At 41.4% G+C, this 19,416-nt stretch overlaps 1 protein-coding gene across 4 annotated transcripts in view; it reads right to left on the reverse strand.

The window, feature by feature from the left end:
• The window catches only part of LOC133455152 (unconventional myosin-XVIIIb-like), a 61,836-nt gene that overhangs the window by 33,630 nt on the left and 8,790 nt on the right, over positions 1 to 19,416 (reverse strand). For all 4 annotated transcript variants that reach the window (XM_061734048.1, XM_061734047.1, XM_061734046.1 and 1 more), the window contains 13 exons: positions 17,874 to 18,308; positions 16,445 to 16,508; positions 15,478 to 15,590; positions 15,214 to 15,381; positions 13,927 to 14,137; positions 12,193 to 12,335; positions 11,992 to 12,092; positions 11,465 to 11,528; positions 10,641 to 10,785; positions 6,562 to 6,738; positions 5,325 to 5,415; positions 4,083 to 4,275; positions 679 to 759 (listed from right to left, as the gene is read on the reverse strand). In XM_061734048.1, coding sequence (XP_061590032.1) covers positions 679 to 759; positions 4,083 to 4,275; positions 5,325 to 5,415; positions 6,562 to 6,738; positions 10,641 to 10,785; positions 11,465 to 11,528; positions 11,992 to 12,092; positions 12,193 to 12,335; positions 13,927 to 14,137; positions 15,214 to 15,381; positions 15,478 to 15,590; positions 16,445 to 16,508; positions 17,874 to 18,233 — 1,911 coding nt within the window. In that variant the 5' untranslated portion in view covers positions 18,234 to 18,308. The remainder of the gene's footprint in view (positions 1 to 678; positions 760 to 4,082; positions 4,276 to 5,324; positions 5,416 to 6,561; positions 6,739 to 10,640; positions 10,786 to 11,464; positions 11,529 to 11,991; positions 12,093 to 12,192; positions 12,336 to 13,926; positions 14,138 to 15,213; positions 15,382 to 15,477; positions 15,591 to 16,444; positions 16,509 to 17,873; positions 18,309 to 19,416) is intronic.

Raw genomic sequence — 19,416 nt, forward strand, 5'->3', positions numbered from 1 at the left:
CTTTTTTTTTAACTTAATTTCTCTTTTTCTTTTTTTATTTAATTTTTCTTTTTTTCCTTTTTTCTCTTTTTTTCCTTTTTTCTCTTTTCTTCTTTTTTCTTCTTTTTTCCCTTTTTCTTTTTTCTTCCTTTTCCTTTCCTTTTTAATCTCGACTTTTTGACTTTTTTCTCGACTTTTTGACTTATTTCTCGACATTTCGACTTTTTTCTCGACATTTCGACTTTTTTTTTCTCGACATTTCGAATTTTTTTTTCTCGACATTTCGACTTTTTTTTTCTCGACATTTCGACTTTTTTCTCAACATTTCAAATTTTTTTTTCGAAGTGCATAATGAAAAAAAAAATCTTCCCCCAGTTATAACTAATATAGCTACATACAGCATGTCTTGCCTTCATTCTAAAGCTTATACAAGACTTTTCATCTTTTGCGGCTCCAGACTTATTTGTTTTTTGTGTTTTTGGTCCAATATGGCTCTTTCAACATTTTGGGTTGCCGACCCCTGTTCTAGATCTATCAGACCCAGAGAGTTTTAGAGTCATGATCAACGTAAAGGACTCTATTGTGGTGCTGATCAATATGAACAAGGATCAATACTGCAGCGTATAGAAGCTCTAAAGAATCCTGACAGTAACGTTGGTAAATGTGAGGGTGTAACCATTGGTCCCAGGTGAGTCATACCTGTGGAGGCGGCTGGTCGATGGCAGATACGACCTCCGTGGGGCTGCTGTCCGGACACTCAAAGTCCACGTGAACGTTCTCCTGAAACAGACATCAGATACCGACATAAACAAATGCTGAAGTTTTGGGGAAGACCTTATTCTGAAGTAACTGCTCAGAGTTCAGATTTAGCATCCCCATGTGGAGCAGCTGGTGAGCTGTGGGTGTCTGTACAAGGACATATCTCAGGAACGATGGATTTATTAATCAACACCTCCACTGAATCTTCACAGCCAATCGAATCAAAGAGCAGACCACGAATCCAGGTCACTCGACACATCAACCAATCAGAATGATGGCGAGATGATATATTTCAGAAGAGGGCAACTCAGTAGATTTGATTTATTGAGCTTCTATCGCCAATAAAAACAGTCCATTCAAAATCTTTCTATTTTTTTATTTTAATCAAAGTTGTCTCTTGTGTTTTTGGTGTAACATTGCATTTGTAGTGAGTTCCTCAGTCTCCTGCAGTCATGTTGTCGTTATCACTGTTTCACAGATAAAACTGATTATTTACTCTTGGCAGGAAAGTCATTTTCCTATTTCGGCAAAAATGTAATTGAATATAAAAATGGTTTCATTTGACAATCATTCAAAGTATTTTGATTAAAAGCTGAATTACTATCAAAGATAATGAATCAGAATGAGACGTTCTGCTTTTGTACAAAGACCATGTCTGGAAGATAAACTATTACAGGAAATTTTATTTTTACAACAGAAATTAGTTCCTAGAATCAAGAATGAACAATTAACCATCAGACTGCTGTCAGACGCCGCACCCTCCTGGACAAACTTTGTAATTGCACAGTCTGGTTTACAAGTAACCAGTAAAGTTCAGTGTTTAAACGTGTTGTCATATAGATGTTGGATACATCTTTACTTTGATGAAATCAGTGTTGTTATAATGAACATTTGAAATATAGCTTCAGCATACAATACATTATTATTATCGCCAATCTCCATTTTTATCCCGCTTGATTGCACTGCATGATGGTACAAATGTTTGACTAGTGACCATCATCTGTTTTGGCTTTGGTTTAATCGTGCGGTCAATGCTGAATTTTTCATCACATTCTGGTCCACCATCTCGCGGCCCAGGAGAGGGGTGTGGTGCACCACCAACACTATATGGTGGGGATGGTGAGCTGCTGACCTCGAGTAGGGATGTTGAGTGAGTCAGTGGAGGAAATACTTCCAGAGGTGGGTCCTCCTATCTCTTGGGCTGAGGTCACCAAGGTGATTAAAAAGCTCCTTGATGGGAAGGCACCAGGGGTTGATGAGATCCACTCCACTGTTGTGGGGCTGTTTATGTTGACACGCTTGCACAACATCGCATGGACATTGGCACATTTCCAAGACAAATATTTTTACTTTTACTCGAGTAAATTTCTAGGAAGGCTGAAAAGTACTCGTTACTTTCAGGTCTGCTCTTTTTTCTTCTTCCCTAAAATCCTATTGGACACAAGCTGTTTTTGTCACAGGAGGAGACCTTTCACAGTGCACGCTCTCCACTGGGATGTACGTAAAGCGGAAATACGTCAAGCCTCCTCAAAACGATACCGCCAAAGTAGCCTGCGTTTGTCAAGACAGAGCCGCAACAATGGCTACGCCTGCTTATGATCCCATTCATTTGATTTGCTTTTGGTGTTTCTGCAGGTTTTATATAACATTGTGGTTCTAAAAGCAGCACATCAGTGCAGCTGGTTTCAAAGAGTTAATTCTCAGAAACAAGCGTTAAAAGATCCTTAAATTAATTTAGAAAAAATATAGTAATTTACTGATGTGGAAAATAAGAAATTTACTCTTACTCTTACTTTTACTTAAAGTAAATTTAAAAGCATTTACTTTTGGATACTTAAGTACCTTTAAAAGCAAGTACTTTTCTACTCTTACTCGAGTAATATTTTGACTGAGCTACTTTTACTTGTAACGGAGTAAATTTTGACCAGTAATATTTGTACTCTTACTCAAGTACTGGGGTCGAGTACTCTGTCCACCTCTGGACATTGGGGACAGTGCCTTTTCTTTGGCAGAGTTACCTGGAGTTTCCTCTATAGGGTGTCTGGATTCTTCCTTTGGGACGGAAGGAGAAGTTCAGTCATCCAGGAAGAGCACTCAGTAGAACCGCTGCTCTGCCGCATCGAGAGGAGCCTGATAAAGTGGCTCTGTATCTGGTGAGGATGCATGTCCCACTGGTATGAGACTCCCTGGTGGGCTCAGGACACGCTGGAAGTACTTGGGATCCTCCCAGATGAGCTGAACGAGGTGGCCAGGAAGAGGGGAGTCTGGGGTTCCCCACTGAGGCCACTGCCCCTGTGACCCGACCTTGGTTTATTTATTTATAATTAGGGGCGTGGTCTCTAGATTGGCAGCCTGCAAAAACCAACCGTCCAATACTTATCGCTGCATTCACTTTTGAGTTGTTAATAAAGACTTTATGAAATATAATTAATCATGTTTTAAAGATAACACATATTGTTGGGTTGTTAATCTTACTAACAGACCACTTTAACTGGTTGTGGGTTGGTCTGGAAGGATCAAAGGAGGAAGCTTAGCTAAGAGTCAGCAGCTTGCCCTCACTGACCTCATCTGACCCTAACCCTAACCCACTCTGAACCCAGACTCACGTGGGAGGTTCATGACTGAGGTCAATCAACTCCAGCTCCAGTGAGATTCTTCACGATTGTCCTCCTATTCTAGAAGCAGTCTTAGACCTTGAAATCATAAGATCGTTGAGTTTAATTAATCCTTCAGTTAAATTTGTTGAAATTTCATGAACTAGTAGACCATAGTATTCTGCAAATTATGTTTAAAGCTCATAAAAAAACTTTACCAATCAACATTCAGAAAAGATTTGAAAAAAGAAAAAGCAAGTATAACTTAAAAGGAACAGAGATTTTTATAAAACCAAGATGCAGGACAAAATTGATGGAACGTTGTGTTTCTGTGAAAGGAATCAATTTATGGAACAATCTGAACAAAGAAAACAAACAATCCAAATCAAACATTACTTTCAAAAGAACAATTAAAACCTGTATGTTAAGGAAATATAACAAAAAATGTTGAGTTTGATTGACATACCCGTAGGCGGTGGTAATTTTATTTAATGTTATTTTAATTTTATTTTAGTTGTTTTTATTCACTTAGTTGTTTTTTTTTAATTATTATTATTATTAATTTATGTTATTTGTGAAAGGGGCAGATCAGATAAGATTATTCTTCTTTCTGCTCCCTTTTCATTCATAAGTTAGGAACATTTGTATTAAATTGTTTTGTTTTTTGAATGAAATAAAGAATAAAATGAAATGAAATGAAATAATGTCAGCATTAAAGGTCAGCTGCTGTGTGGGCGGAGTGTGTGTTACCTGAGCGTATCTCTCCAGCGTGTGCAGGAAGGTGTGTGTGTGGTAGTGCTCCAGCAGACGCTCCTGCAGGTAGTTGTGGCAGAGCTCCGCCCAGCTGGCGCCGCGCTCCTCTGCCGCATGTCTCGGGTTCCTCAGACCCGGCGTGTCCACCACGGTGACGGAGGCTAACGCTAGCTGCTCCCCGCTCAGAGCCCTGATGACAAACCACAGCGTGCTCATTTATAAATGTGATCCGTGAACCAACCCTGGTTCCACATCTGATAGACAATTATGTACAAAAGTTAGTCACCCCTCTTAACTTAATTATATTTTAAAAATCCTAGGATGATCAAAGGTCTCCTTATTGGACAAATACCACCTCAGATGAACAAACTTAACTTTTTTTCACTTTACCACTGTTTATTTGATTAAATGAAGCCAAAAAGGAAAATGTGGGCAGACTTAGTACCACCATGCCTCAGCAGCTTGTAGAGCCACGTTTAGCAACTTGAACTTGAATATATTTGTCTACAAACAGATGAGTTTTATCAGTTTTAAAACACAAAATAAATAAATGATAGAATTAAAAGAGAGGGGACAGACTTCTGCACATGAAGTTCTGCAATATGAAGCATCAAGAAACAAGAGTAAACAGCCTCTGATATCTATAAAGCAGAAGCTTTAATGTTAGAGTACAATTAGAAAGTCTTATGATCGGACCCTTCCTGCTTTCTCTGATCCATAATTGGTGGGAAACTTTGTCCTGTTTCTTTTCCCAGTAACAACATTGGTAATCGCACCATTTCTGATTAAATTATGAACCTCATATGGGTTTATTCAAATCTGCTTCTTTCAGAGTCTTAAGCTGTCAAATAAGGACAGCAAACCACAACATTATAATGTCAGTTGACATTTTCCACCAGTGAACATTCAAATTCTTGTTTGTTAAAGAGTCATTTAGTAAACACTTTTATCCAAAGAGACTTAAAAGTGAAGAACAACAAGCTGCAGTACAGTTGGAAACTCTGGAATTAAGACAAAGTCAACTAAATAATGAAAGAGAAACACAAGTGTAGAAAAGAGCAGTTAGATATGTTAGGTAAGTAAGGATGTTAGAGGGGTCAGGAGACGTTCCTGATAGTACTTGTATGGGAACATGTTCAGCGATCTCTGTTACCCAGAAACACTTGTGAGGGCGGAGCTGCGGGGGTCTGCTTCAGGTGGTCCGGAGACGGTCACGTGCAGCTGCAGATGCAGACGTACCTGTTGATGAGCGAGACAATGGCCGTGAAGAGCTCCTCATAGAGTCCAGCGGCCATACCATTCACGCACTGAGCAGCCGTCAGGCGGGGACCTGAACACACCAGCAGACGGAATCAGATTCAACAGAACCAGATCTTCACATGCAAACACATGAAGAGCAGAAACGCACGGAAACAGGACAGTCTTTACAAAGTCCAGACTGAAACACTGCGGTTTTGGGCTTTTCTTGTAAATCGAAGTGTAAAGTGTGGTTTCATCGGGTCACTGAGTGAAGGATCTCAGACGTCAGCTGAACAGATTTTCTTGCATATTTCATAGTTACTAATATCAAGAGTGTTTTTAACCGTCTCATTTCCACAAATCGAACCTAATTCCCAGGGGCGAAAATCCCGTTTCATAGTTGGGGGGGGACAATAAACAGTAACATTTTAGAGAATAAATCCAGGGGGGGACAAGGAATAAACGTTTTAGCCTTCCTTTAATACAGCATTTTGACATTTTCAACTCTATCTCGCAAACAGGCAGAAGACCTTTCTTAGAGCAATACAAAACAAGGTATTAGGTGGAAGGTGGCAATAATACAGCACATCTGACATAATACACTGCAAAAACCCACAATCTTAACAAGAATATTTGTCTTATTTCTAGTTAAAATGTCTCATTTTTAGTTAAAAAAAATCTCATTACACTTAAAACAAGATTCATCACTGGAAAAAACAACAATTTTCACCTGTTTCAAGTAGATTTTCACTTGAAATAAGTAGAAAAATCTGCCAGTGGAACAAGATTTATTGCCTGTAATGAGAAGATAAATCTTGTCGCACTGGCAGATTTTTCTACTTATTTCAAGTGAAAATGTACTTGAAACAGGTGAAAATTGTCAAATAACAAGTTATTTTTCTGGTGATGACTCTTGTTTTAAGTGTAATGAGATTTTACTGTTTATTATTATTTTCGATTTCGGTTTCGGCCACAAATTTTCATTTTGGTGCATCACTACTAAATACTACTGCATTGTTCCAAAATTATTAATTCTGTCTCAAATTATTCTAGGGGGGGACAGCTTTACTAATGGGAGGGACTTGTCCCCCCTGTCCCCCCCGGGATTTTCACCCCTGCTAATTCCAAACACAAAGACAATCAGATCTCTGGTTGGGTGATTCAAACTCCACCAGCAGCACGCCTCTATTTGTCCTTCATCTGGGAGCAGCAACAGCTGGAGTTATTTTGGCCTCACCCTCCTCTGGCTCGTTCTTGCCAGCTCCGGCTCCTGCTCCCCCTCCTCCGGTGGCCCTCTGCAGCAGCTTCTGCAGGTGATGTTTGAAGACAGCGATGCTGAACTCTTCAGCATCACATCCCAGCACGCTGCTGGCTGTCTGAGCACACTCGAAGTTCACGAACTGCCTCCTGCCCACTGGACAGAGGAAACAGATCATCAGCGACACCTGCCCAAGCAGCTTTACCTGTGTAACATGTTTCATGTAAAAGTGCTTTACAGAAACACATTTTAAAAAATGCATTAAAAAGTAAAAGAGGGGGCACGGTGGTGCAGCTGGTAGTGCAGCCGTCCAGTTTCCCCATGACTTCAGCACCCACAGCACCACCCTGGGTGGGGTTGGCAAAAAGGCCTTTATGTGTGGAGTTTGCATGTTCTCCCCGTGTTATCTGAGCTACCCTCACAAAAATATGCACCTGTCCTGGGCTAGACACTGCCCCCTATGGCCAGCCGGGGCGCCAGATGGGATGGGGAGGATCTGGCCGGAGGATCTGGCCGGAGGATCTGGCCGGATCTGGCCAGAATCAAGATTTGTCCTGTTTCTTTCCCCAGTTACAACATTGGCAATCGCACCATTTCTGATTAAATTATGAACCTCATATGTCTCATCAAGTCCAGACTGAAACACTGGGGTTTGGGGCTTTTCTTGTAAATCGAAGTGTAAAGTGTGGTTTGATCGGGTCACCGAATGAAGGATCTGTACTTCAGACGTCAGCTGAACAGATTTTCTTGCATGTTTCAGTTAATAACATAGTTAATAACATCAAGAGCCAACAACCACAACAGGATTTGTGCTGAGGCTGGCCGGAATAACGTGATCCTTCCACGCCAATGTCCGGCCGGAGAAGCCCCACCCTGTCTGGTGAAAAGAAGCGGCCTGCTCACTCCTCAAGTAAGGAGGAGACTTGAGCTTAGTGTAGGGCCTCCCGGGGTTGGTAGAGGGAGCAACGCCCAGGACTGTCTAGGGTAGGAGCACTGGGAAAAAGATTGGGATAAAAATATTTAAAAAAAAAAAAGTTTAGAGGAAGTTTTTTGTTCATCATGGGTGAGACCATTCAGAGATTTATAAACCAACAGCAGGATTTAACATATTCTGGGACAGACAGGAAGCCAGTGTAAAGATCTAAGACCTGAAGTTACGTGGTCCACTCTCTTGGTCTTAGCGAGGACTTGGGTTTCTTGGTCTTGAAATTCTGGCACATCCTCTCTTTAATTTGATCAAAACATTTGATCAATATTTGAATTGGATTCTCCTGGTGACATGTTGATATAGATTTGTGTGTAGTTATGGTAACACATTTAGTTTTTTTTCATAATTTGGAACTCATAGATGTTAAACAACAAAGGCCCCAAAATTACCGACCACCAGGGTCTGGATCCAGACCTGCGGTTCCTCCCCGGACCACTAACTGACAAAGCTTAGTTAAGAGCAGTCAGCTTGTGCTAACTGAGCGTTGAATATTTCTAATTTCACCAACAAAATAACATTTGATCCTGGAGGTCCTGATGCAAATATTCACCAGCAGCTTCGCAGCTCCGCCAGCATGGACCAGCTGAAGGAGCTGGGAGCCATGGCAGGCCTGGCCAGGATCATTCCAGGTGGAAGTCTGATTAGGGTTGCCACCTTTCAGAAATAGAAATAAGGGACACCCTGATTTCAGCAGCGCAGGAGCCAAAAAAAAGCCCCAAAACTTCTAAACTGAATAAAAATGTGTTTATTTTATATGAAAAAAACAAAATGCTGTGATTTAAAGTTTAAAGTGCTTTAATAGCATTGAACTTGCATGTCTGTACAGACAGACAACCATACTAGCAACTGAAATAGCCTCCTATGCTACGTATGTCCACATCAGCCAAGATGTAGAATATAGCTACAGGTGAAGAATATGGTGTAAAAGTTAATTTATTTCAATAATTCAACTAGAATATGGTTTAAAAGTTAATTTATTTCAATAATTCAACTAGAATATGGTGTAAAAGTTAATTTATTTCAATAATTCAACTAGAATATGGTGTAAAAGTTAATTTATTTCAATAATTCAACTATGGTTTAAAAGTTAATTTATTTCAATAATTCAACTAGAATATGGTGTAAAAGTTAATTTATTTCAATAATTCAACTAGAATATGGTGTAAAGGTTAATTTATTTCAATAATTCAACTAGAATATGGTGTAAAGGTTAATTTATTTCAATAATTCAACTAGAATATGGTTTAAAAGTTAATTTATTTCAATAATTCAACTAGAATATGGTGTAAAGGTTAATTTATTTCAATAATTCAACTAGAATATGGTTTAAAAGTTAATTTATTTCAATAATTCAACTAGAATATGGTGTAAAAGTTAATTTATTTCAATAATTCAACTAGAATATGGTGTAAAAGTTAATTTATTTCAATAATTCAACTATGGTGTAAAAGTTAATTTACACAAACAAAGATTTTGCTGGCCTTAATGTTTCCTGTGTTTTATTTTGTTCATTATTGTTAAATTTAGTGTTGATGTGTGAGTGACAGACGTGTGTATGGGGCGTTAATAAAAATACGGGACAAATTGCGTCCCGTATTAGTTCAATACGGGACGCAACATTTTTTTCTCAAATAAAGGACAATTTACGGGAATACGGGATGGGTGGCAACCCTAAGTCTGATGGAACCTGAGGCACATTCGACCACGACATCATACGTCTCACCTAGCAGAGCCCAATGTCACAAGAGCTCCACTAGTTCTGATTTCAGCTGTGGCAGCACTTTCTTTAGGAGGAAATGATGATCTCTTGACAGATTTGATCAGACTGAATTTAAAGTAATACTGTTTAGCATATTAGGTTAGCATAAGCTAAGCCAGCTAAGTTAAGATAGTTAACTGTGATTGACATCAGGTGGGCGTGTCCCAGCTTGCTGCCAGACTTGCACAGTATGATGAAAAAGAGTTTAAGAAACTTTGAAACCTGCCATTGTTTATTTTATTGATCAGGGGTCATGTTCTGGGTCTCTGGAAGTCTGGAACAATTGGTACTGGATTACACCCCATGTTTCTAAACCACAACACATAGGGTTGCCACCTTTCAGAAATAGAAATAAGGGACAACCTGATTTCAGCAGCGCAGGAGCCAAAAAAAAAGCCCCAAAACTTCTAAACTGCATTAAAATGTGTTTATTTTATATGAAAAAACAGAATGCTTTGATTTAAAGTTTAAAGTGCTTTAATAGCATTTAACTTACATGACTGTATAGATGTAGAATATAGATAGAGGTGAAGAATATGGTGTAAAAGTTAACTTATTTCAATAATTCAACTAGAATATGGTGTAAAAGTTAATTTATTTCAATAATTCAACTAGAATATGGTTTAAAAGTTAATTTATTTCAATAATTCAACTAGAATATGGTGTAAAAGTTAACTTATTTCAATAATTCAACTAGAATATGGTGTAAAAGTTAACTTATTTCAATAATTCAACTTAAAAGGTGAAACTAATATATTACCTAGTCTTATTACATGCAAAGCAAGATATGTTGAACCTTTGTTCAACATATCTTGTTCACCCATTTGTTATAATTTTAATGATGGAATTGTTTATTGATTTCATAAAATATTCTCTAATTTATTTTTTATTTGGGGTTTTCATAAACTGTGACCATAATCACCAAAATCACAACAAATAAAGGCTTGTAGTTAAATGTACTACGAATGACGTTTTCACATACATGTATTTAGTGTTGATGTGTGTGTGACAGACGTGTGTATGGGGCGTTAATGAAAATACGGGACAAATCGCGTCCCGTATTAGTTCAATATAGTATTTATAGTAATAATAGTATTTTACGGGACGGGTGGCAACCCTAACAACACAAGTCATCAGAATCCCAGCTTGAACGCCTGAACTAAATCTTCTGTAAGAGACTGCACATAACCGAGCTGGTTTGGAAGGAAATGTTAAAAGTTGGGCAATATCACGGAGGAGCCTCAGAAGTCACAGATTAGTGTTGATGATGATTTTGTGCTGAGGCTGGTGATGAGGATGGACCAGTGTTACCTTTACAGACTCCTGCAGCTCCCAGGTGGTAGATACCAGCCAGAACATGCCAGATGGCTTTCTGCTCACCGGCCGAGAAGCCCAGCGTTTCCATGGCAGTCAACAGCTTGGTGAAGGCAACGGATGCACGCTGCTTCTCCTCGACCTGAGAGCAGACGATCAGACAGATGTGTTCTGTCAACACCCACTCAGAAACTTAACCAAATGGAGGAGCAGCTAAGTCATGTGTCATCAGCTGGCTCCACTTCCTGAAGATGCACCTCTTCACTGACGGCTTTGATTAGTTCACAACTGGTTTAGGGGCTCTGATCCGGGGTTGATGTGTGGTTAGGGTGGGGGCTCTGATCCCAGGTGGGGGCTCTGCGCGGGGGTGAGGGGTTGCAGATGCATGGCAACTACAATTTACAGATATTGGACATGGCAAACTTGTGGCAAAAGTAGCAACTGACAAAGTCATTATTTCTAATTAAAGTGACTGATTTGTTTTTGTTTCCAAAGAAAAAGTTTTCAGTTATACTGAAGTCAAATGATTCAACAATCGAATTCTTCAAAAATGACAACATGGGGAACTTTATCTATCTTACTAGAAATGGGTTTGTCTTTTTTAAATATTCAAACAGATCTCTCTTCCAGCAGTGTTCCAGTAGTGTGGTTATTATTGATAACACTTTTTTGTCAATACATTTATTTCTAATCACACTGAACTTCTGAAAATTATTTTCACTTATTATGTTTTAACACATAAAATAGAGGATTATGAAACTTTCATCCATTAAAGGCTGGACACCCTTAGAAATGGAGCACACACACATACACATACTGACCTTGGTGGGGTGAACAATACCAAAAGAGTTGGCTTCTGGGAGCTGGTGCAGCTGCAGCTCTGTCCTGAGGAACCATGGTGAGATGTTATTCAGGACACATGAAGTACTCCAATAATGTACAAATAGCAGATCTCAAAATGTCCAGAGTCTCAAGCTTGAAGTATAATGTTTGACTCTTAATTTCCCGCTCCTAATCTGATTAAAAATGTCAGGTACCAGTTGTTTTTTTTTGTTGCATATCGTCCAGCTAATTCCTAACAAGGCATCCTCCAGACATTACTGTTCTAAAATGACATATCTGATCTAAAATGTGAATAGAAATACTATAAAGTGGTGAAAACTTTACTGTCTCAACAATTGTGAAGTTTGTCCCTGATCTGAACTGCATGAGTGGGCGTACAGTATATTAAGAAATTAAAGATGTTGTGTTCATACTGCCAACAAAGAACCTAAGAGTCACTGCATTTCTTTTAACTGTCTGTTTTCAACAACTGGTAACTGTGATCTGGAGTCACAGATTGTTTTACCTTATTTCTGTGCTGAGTCCTGCCAGCATCTGAGCAAAAACCAGGAAGTTAGTCTCTCCTGGAGTTTTCTGGCACACTTTCCATTTGTCCAACATCATGGTCTGATGTATGAAAATGCAGCAGAGGAGATTGACAGGAAAAAGGCGTCAGTAACTCTGTGAGTGACCATGTGTGACTGCTGGGATGTGAAATGTCACGTACTTGCAGGTGTCCAGCAGCAACCTGGCCAGCATGGTTGAAGTCCAGCGAGAAGACCATGGCAAAGCGAGATGAGGCGTCGCTGTGAGGAGAGCCCACGCAGCCAAAAGACTTGAGGATGGTGAACATGGCCTGGATGCGCTCCACTGGAGAAAGAAAACAACCCTCAGGCTGGATGCTGTCAAGAAGCTGCTATGACACCAGAGAAAACTTTGCAGTCTGCAGTTATCTTCACTTTTAACCTTCGTCTGTTGTTAGGGTCGCCACCGACCCGTTCTTAGGTTTTAAATTCATAAAACTACCACAAAAATGCGTTTATTGCATCAAGGCTTTTTGACTTTGTCAGGAAACTTTATTTCAATAAAATAATATCCAACATTTTTTTTTCACTAAATTATAAAATGCTCCAGTTGAAATTGTTACCTTTTACTTTTTTCCATTTCCTTGAAGTAAATGGGTCGAAATTTACCCATAACACCAAAGATGTTACTATAGTTAATAATATTAAAATGAAAAAATAACTGAAACAAATTTATTTAAGATATGTGTTCTAATACCTCTCCGTAATAGCCAGGTAACACAACAACCTTTTATTTATTCATATGATTCTCTTGAGGCTCATTTTACCAGTTTTTAAAATTGAAATTAAGGGCTATACTGACAAAAAAAGGCCCAAAGACCCACACCAAAAATATTAAAACCAATATTTTCATGGATAAGGAAGCCTAACAATGTAACCAAGAGATGAGAAACAAATTGGATTATGGATAATTGTTTTTAGTGTATTTTAGAGATAATTTAAAACACGGGTCAAAACCGACCCGTTAACATCGGAGATGGTAACAGAAAGCTAACACCAGACAAAGGTTAAAAGGCTTCTAGTCATGCAGAAGTTAATACGTTGTAAAACAACCCCCAAGCAGTCCTCTTCTAATTGTGCTTCCATGGAAGTTCCTGCAAGATTGCAGCAGATTTCCAACAATGTTTCAGCAATATTCTGGCAACTGTCTGGTAATGTTGCTACTGCATGGACATGATGGAGGCCATCACAAATAATGTGTGATGGACTCACTTCGGGCACTGTACAGCCCACTTTAACGTTTTTGGCTTCATTTCTAGTAAATAAATAATGGCAGGAGTGCAAAAATGTTCCTTCACAGCAGCATGTCCAGGATCGCACCATCAGCTGTTAACAAGCTGAGCAGTCCCTCCTCCTTTATCCCCACCACCCTGACTTCTTCGTCTTCTGTTTGAGTCCAGAACCTGTCCCTGCAGACATGTCTGAGTGAAACCCACGTCCTTCATTCCCAATATTCCTGCTGTGTCCTTGTCAGTTCTCCCAGCTCATCCATATCTCATATCATCCATCCTCATGAGCACCAAGAGCCCAAATAGTTTAGTTCTGTCCGTGTCACTCCTGCTCCAGGTCCTCAGCGTCTCCTCTTCAACCCAACTGGATTTGGGATCTGATTCTTGACATTACTTGGGCTTCAGAAAGCTCCACCAGCTGCTCCAACATGCTTACAGATTTATTGTTAACATAGTCATAGATATGTCAAAAAATGTTTTTAAAAGCTTAAAAAGCGGAAGAGTAAATACCACGATCAGAACTGCTTGATCGGTACATTGGGAATGTTTGTGTGCTTTTGATCTTTTTATTTTCTTCATCCGTCCAGCGTTCAAACTTGTATTGTCTCTAGAAACAAATAAAAGCATCAATTTCCAGATGGTCCTCACCGCTGATGTTCAATCCGGTTGCTCCAGCTTGTTTAAGGAGCGCAAGTGTGAAAGCCTGGCATGCCGCTGTCTTCCCCGTCCCGGTGCGTCCCAGCGCACACACACTCTGGTCCCTCCGGCTGCCGACCATGGACACGTAAACCCGTCTGACGAGTGCCACCAGGGCGGGGGGGGCATCCCATGCAGACTGTCCTCGCCGTGACTTCGGTGTCTGAAAGAAACAAGAGGAACAAGACAGGAATAAAACACAGAAATGAAAAAAGTCTGGAGATGCTCAAAGTCAAATCCAATTATAGAAACATCTGGAAGCAGCTGCAGGTTGAAGAGGTCTTGCAGAAGACTGATAAATAGGGAGGCATCTGTTCATTTAAAACTTTAAAAGTCAACTGAAAATCATTTAGCAGGCAGACAAGAAGCTGGTGGAGGGATGCAAAGACTGATTTAACTACATGAAACCTGTAATGACTGAAAAATGTCACTGGACATCAGTGATGGAGGGTCGGGTCCTCCAGACATATAAATAGGACCGAGATCATTGTAGGTCTGTACGAATCAATCCCAGACGTCGATACAGTCTTCTTTATGAACTGGTTCGTTTTGGTTTTGGCCCTTAAAGGAGCTTGAGGCCGGATTGTGGCAGGATTTATGAAAAAAATCCGTATACATTTTAAGTTTTGTAGTAATAATGTCAGATGAAGCGTTCCAAACCCAAAAGAATGAGTCCTCTAGTGTATCTCTCCTTTGCCTTGAACAGGCTGTTGCTGCAAAATGTGCTGCAATTCGGTCCCGAATTTCCCATGCTGTCCTGCGGATGTGACGTCACATGACGCTGCATGCACGTTCTCCCCGTTCTCCCGTGCCGGCTTCACTGTTGGCTGCAGTTCCCCCAACGGCCGTCGTGGTGAAGGGTGGCGCTAGACAGTCTCATTTCTTAAAAGGAGCCTCAAGCTCCTTTAACAAACGTTTATTCTCATTACATCTCATAACTAGGGTTGATTTAACTCCACAAAAGAGTTGTCATCTTCTCAGATGTTCAGATCATTTTTCAGTCTACTACTTAATTTCCAATCTAGTTTGTAGGAAGCAGGTTGGAGCTCAGTAAAGTCCGACACATCTGTCTCCTGACCATTAAAGCGTCACGCAAAGCATGAAGTCAGCTGGAGCAAAGACGGACCTTGAACACTTCTGGATCAAACAAGAACAACAAAAACATCTGTAACAGGTGACAATGGCAAAATGTGGCATGAAACGTTTTTATGACAATAACCGATGGTGTGCTGATATGACCTTGCTGTGGCTCTCCAACGGGGGCCAGAAGTTGACCAGGTTCGGTCCGGCGTGCGTCAGCGCCATGTTGGCTTTGGCCCGGCTGGTCAGCGTCTGCAGAACTCCACATTCGTTCACACTTTGGAGTTCGCTCAGGTCCTCACACAGGTCCAGCTCTGCAGGGTTACACTATGAAGCAGAGGGACATGGGACATGCTGACCAAAGAGCTCGTCTCAGCTCCCCTCATTTAACGTCAGAACCTGAATCCAGCAGAGCTGATGTACCTTCTCCACTTCGTACTGGGTGACGTCGTGCAGTGTCCCGTCCATCTCCAGACGGACCCTCACTCGGCCGTCTGGGAGCTCCGGCGTGCCTTCGTCCGGCTTCAGCTGAGTGGCTGTGGAGGGCAAGGGTGGAGCTCCATCAGACACACAGACAGTTTAGATCAGGGTTCTTCAAGTCTGGTGCTTGAGGTCTGCTGTCCTGCGTGTTCCAGATGTTTCCAAGCTCCAATAGAGCTGTTTCAAATGAACGGATCATCACCAGATCCTGGTGACGAGTCAGATGTTGGAGCTAGGACACATCCAAAACATGCAGGACCTCAAAGATCAGACTCTTCAAGTCTGATTGTTCGAATGTTTAGATCTACATTTAGTGATTCTCTGATCTGTGATATTAAAGACCAGGACCAGAGGTCAGGAAATCAGGACCAGATGGGACTGTCAGGGTGTTATGAGATTAGTTCAGTCAGCAGATGGACGGATGGATGAGTGGATGCTGTCTGCATAAATAATGCAGCTGTAACTAATGTGGAACGTGTTATTTTGGCGACAGGCGACAAATTAACGCAGATTGTGTTCAGATTAACAAATAATAATCAGTATGACAACTAATCTGAGCAGAGGCTACGTCCATGAAGCTGGATGATTCAATTCTTCAGTGGTGAGCTCTCAGGAGGGCCAACCCTTGTCATTTGCTCGGGCTGAGCCCAGCCGGGGGCTGATTCAAACGCTCTCCCCCAGGCCTGACTCAGGGTGGGGCCAATGTAACCCTCATCCAGATGACGGATATGAGGCTCCTTGCTTTTTGGTCTCCATATGAGTCTGAAATTGCTCCCTAAGGACCAGTTGTCTTTAGGACATGAAAATATTTGGACGTTGAATTGGTCCTATTTGTCTGCATAAACATCTCAGACAGAAGAGCAGCAGCATGTAGGATGTGTTTGATGGTGTTCATGTTTTCAGAGCTCACCGCGGGTGAAACCGTCCTGCTGGACGTACCACACAGTTCCAGCTTCGTACCACACATCCCTCACCTGAAACACAGACAACCAAACATGTGAGGCCCTCGTTGTTTTTTTTTGTTTTGTTTTTTTTTTTCTTTTTTTTTTACTTTTTTTTTACTAATACCATGCTGGTAAGAACCTAAGGCATATATATGTGCATTGTTAATATATTTATCTCATTAATATGCACACATACGCATACACATACATATATATACACATACAAACCCAGGCCCTCGTTGTTCACTGCTGCTGCAGAGCACAACAACAAAGTTCAAGGAACCTTTCCTGTGTTGGGTTGCTTAGGATCCTTAGGATGTTTTTTCTGTTTGTAAAATATCAGAATGAATAACTGGACTTCTTTTTCTTGACTCTTCAAGAGCCTGAAAATGGGGACGCTGTGTAGTGACGGACAGAATCGGCTGCCCCCCACCTGGAGGTGACAGGTTGATCCCAGGTTACACCCACTACCCCAAACATGGTAGGACGGTTGTGTCAGGAAGGTTGTTTGAAATAAAACTCCAATGGCGATCCCTGAAAACAGGAAGGAGCTGACAGAATATGTTTAGCTGCCCTGCATGAGCTTTAGAGAGGTTGCACATGAGCATGACTCAGGCACTCGTCTCCTGGGGTTACACAAATGACGGAGACTCGTTGAAACTTGTCCAGGTAACAACCTCAAGCTCATCTGGAAAATCTATTGTTGGCACTATTGTTGACGCCTACCCCAGTCAACCCAAAAATGAGCAAATAGGTGGACACGTCCACCTTAGCTCAGGTACAACAAGTTGCTATCTTAGCTTAGCTCATGCTAACCCAGATGCTAACTGATTCATTCTGATCAAATCCGTCAAAACGTCTTTGTTTGTGATGTAGACACCGAAAAGACATTTGAAACAAGAACTGCTGAAGAGATATCTCACTTTAGTGGTCAATAGAGGAACTCCAGGTCTGGATCCAGACCTTAATGGTCAATAGAAAAACCGCAGGTCTGGATAAGCTTTACTAGTCTTGGTTTCTGTTCTACTAGTCCTGGTTTCAGATGTTTCATTAGCAACACTTGGCATGAGGACGTTTGGACAGGTTTGACTAGAATGACAGTAAGTTAATATTAATTAGCATCATAAGTTAGCATGAGCTAATCCAGCAAAGTTGAAGTAACTTATTGTGATTGACAGAAGGTGGGCAAGTTCTATATGGTTTCTAGGTCTGTTTGTTCTGCCCATTTACAACATGGTGAAAAGCAGTAAAAGTAAACACAGACTTCAGAAACATGGATGATATCATGTCCAGTTCTTCTTTTACAGTCTGTGACCTCATCTACAAGGAAGAACAGTCCAGCTGGTTCAGTGTTTTTAATTCTCCAATAATTGAAATAAAAGACTCTTAACGTACCTCCCTCCTCTCATCTGTTGTTATCATCGCGTCAGCCTGCCTCCCCTCTGGCTCCTGTCTCTGCTCCAACACCTCCTCCTTCTTCTTCTTCTCCAGCGGCCCCACCTGCTCCGTCACCTCCTCCTCCTTCTTCTTCTTCTTCTTCTCGACCTGCAGCATCTTCGTGCTATTCGTTTCTGGATTTTTCTCCTGCAGTTGTTTTACCTTTTGGGGTTCTGGTGTTCGGTTCTTCCTGGTTTCTGGATTCTGGTCAGATTCAGGAGTCAGGATGCAGCGAGGCGAGGACCTGCCGTCTGACTGGGCCGAGACCGATCTGTTCTGTTTGCTGCTGTTGAGCAGTTGTTCAGCCCGCAGAGACATCTCTGCCTCCAGGATCGGGGGAGTCTGATCCGGGAGGAGAAACTGCTGCACAAGGTTGTCGTTCAGTTTACTTGGCTGCAGAAGCAAATGAGAATTAGCATGACAATATCAGTACAACTTCCGCAGTACAGCCATGAGCACAGGTTAGTGGTCCATCTTTCAGGTTTTTCTTTGTGAAAGAACATAAAATAATCTAATGGTATCTTAGTATCAGAAAAACACAACCTGAGATGACATAATTCCCAACTTCCAGGATGCCAAGGTCCATGCCTTTACCTGCTACTCATCTCATTTGTTTGGGCTTTGCCAGATTGAGGCCTACACGTGGAGACTCAGTCACCAGGTGGTCTCAGAGGAGTCCTTCCCAGAGGTGTAGTCCTAAGTGTCCCTCATCTGGGGCCTCATGTACAAAGAGTGCGGCGCACAAAAAACGTGCGTACGCCACTTTCTACGCTCACGGTCGGATGTTCAAAAAGTGACTTGAACGTGGAAAGATGCGGTCCCTAACGTACACATCATGTCTGGCGTACGCACTTATCTGAGGTTTTGTCCGTTGGCGACACTCACTGGTGATGCAGTGAAGTCCAGAATATGAGGAAACGTGATCAACAATAAGATCAAACCACACATGAAGGACACGACAGTCCCTTCTGAAGAAGAGTCTGAAGAAGAGCAAAATGCACTCGAAACGTTACGTTTGTTGTGCTAAATAAATCTGCACTGGGGAGCAAAAGTGTGCGGTCTCCTCTTGTTTTTTCCTGGACACGACAGTCCCCACATCACCTGGTAAGTTACACACAAGTGGAACTGCAACAATCTCACAATCAACCACATGAACATATAAAGGTAGGAGCACAGCGATGGAACCTGTCAATCACAACGGCAGCCTTGGTTCTGTTAGAGGAACCTGCTGATGCAGGATCGGGAGCAAGTCTTCAGGGACCACGTAGACCTGCTGGTCCAGGATCTGGATCATCAGCTGATTTATGTCACCAAGAGGATCCTTCTGGATCTCTGCCCTAAACTGGACCAGCTGCTCCGGTTCAGACCAACATGATGCTTTCAGCTGGAGCTGCTGACAGTTCAGACATCTCTCAGTCGCCATGACGACCGTATGGGACGACTACTCGAGATAAAATCCAGATCCTAAAATATCCCATGACTGTGTCTGAAATGACCAACA

The sequence above is a fragment of the Cololabis saira genome, chromosome 11, assembly GCF_033807715.1.
Source record: "Cololabis saira isolate AMF1-May2022 chromosome 11, fColSai1.1, whole genome shotgun sequence".
In the NCBI taxonomy this organism is placed as follows: Eukaryota; Metazoa; Chordata; class Actinopteri; order Beloniformes; family Belonidae; genus Cololabis; species Cololabis saira.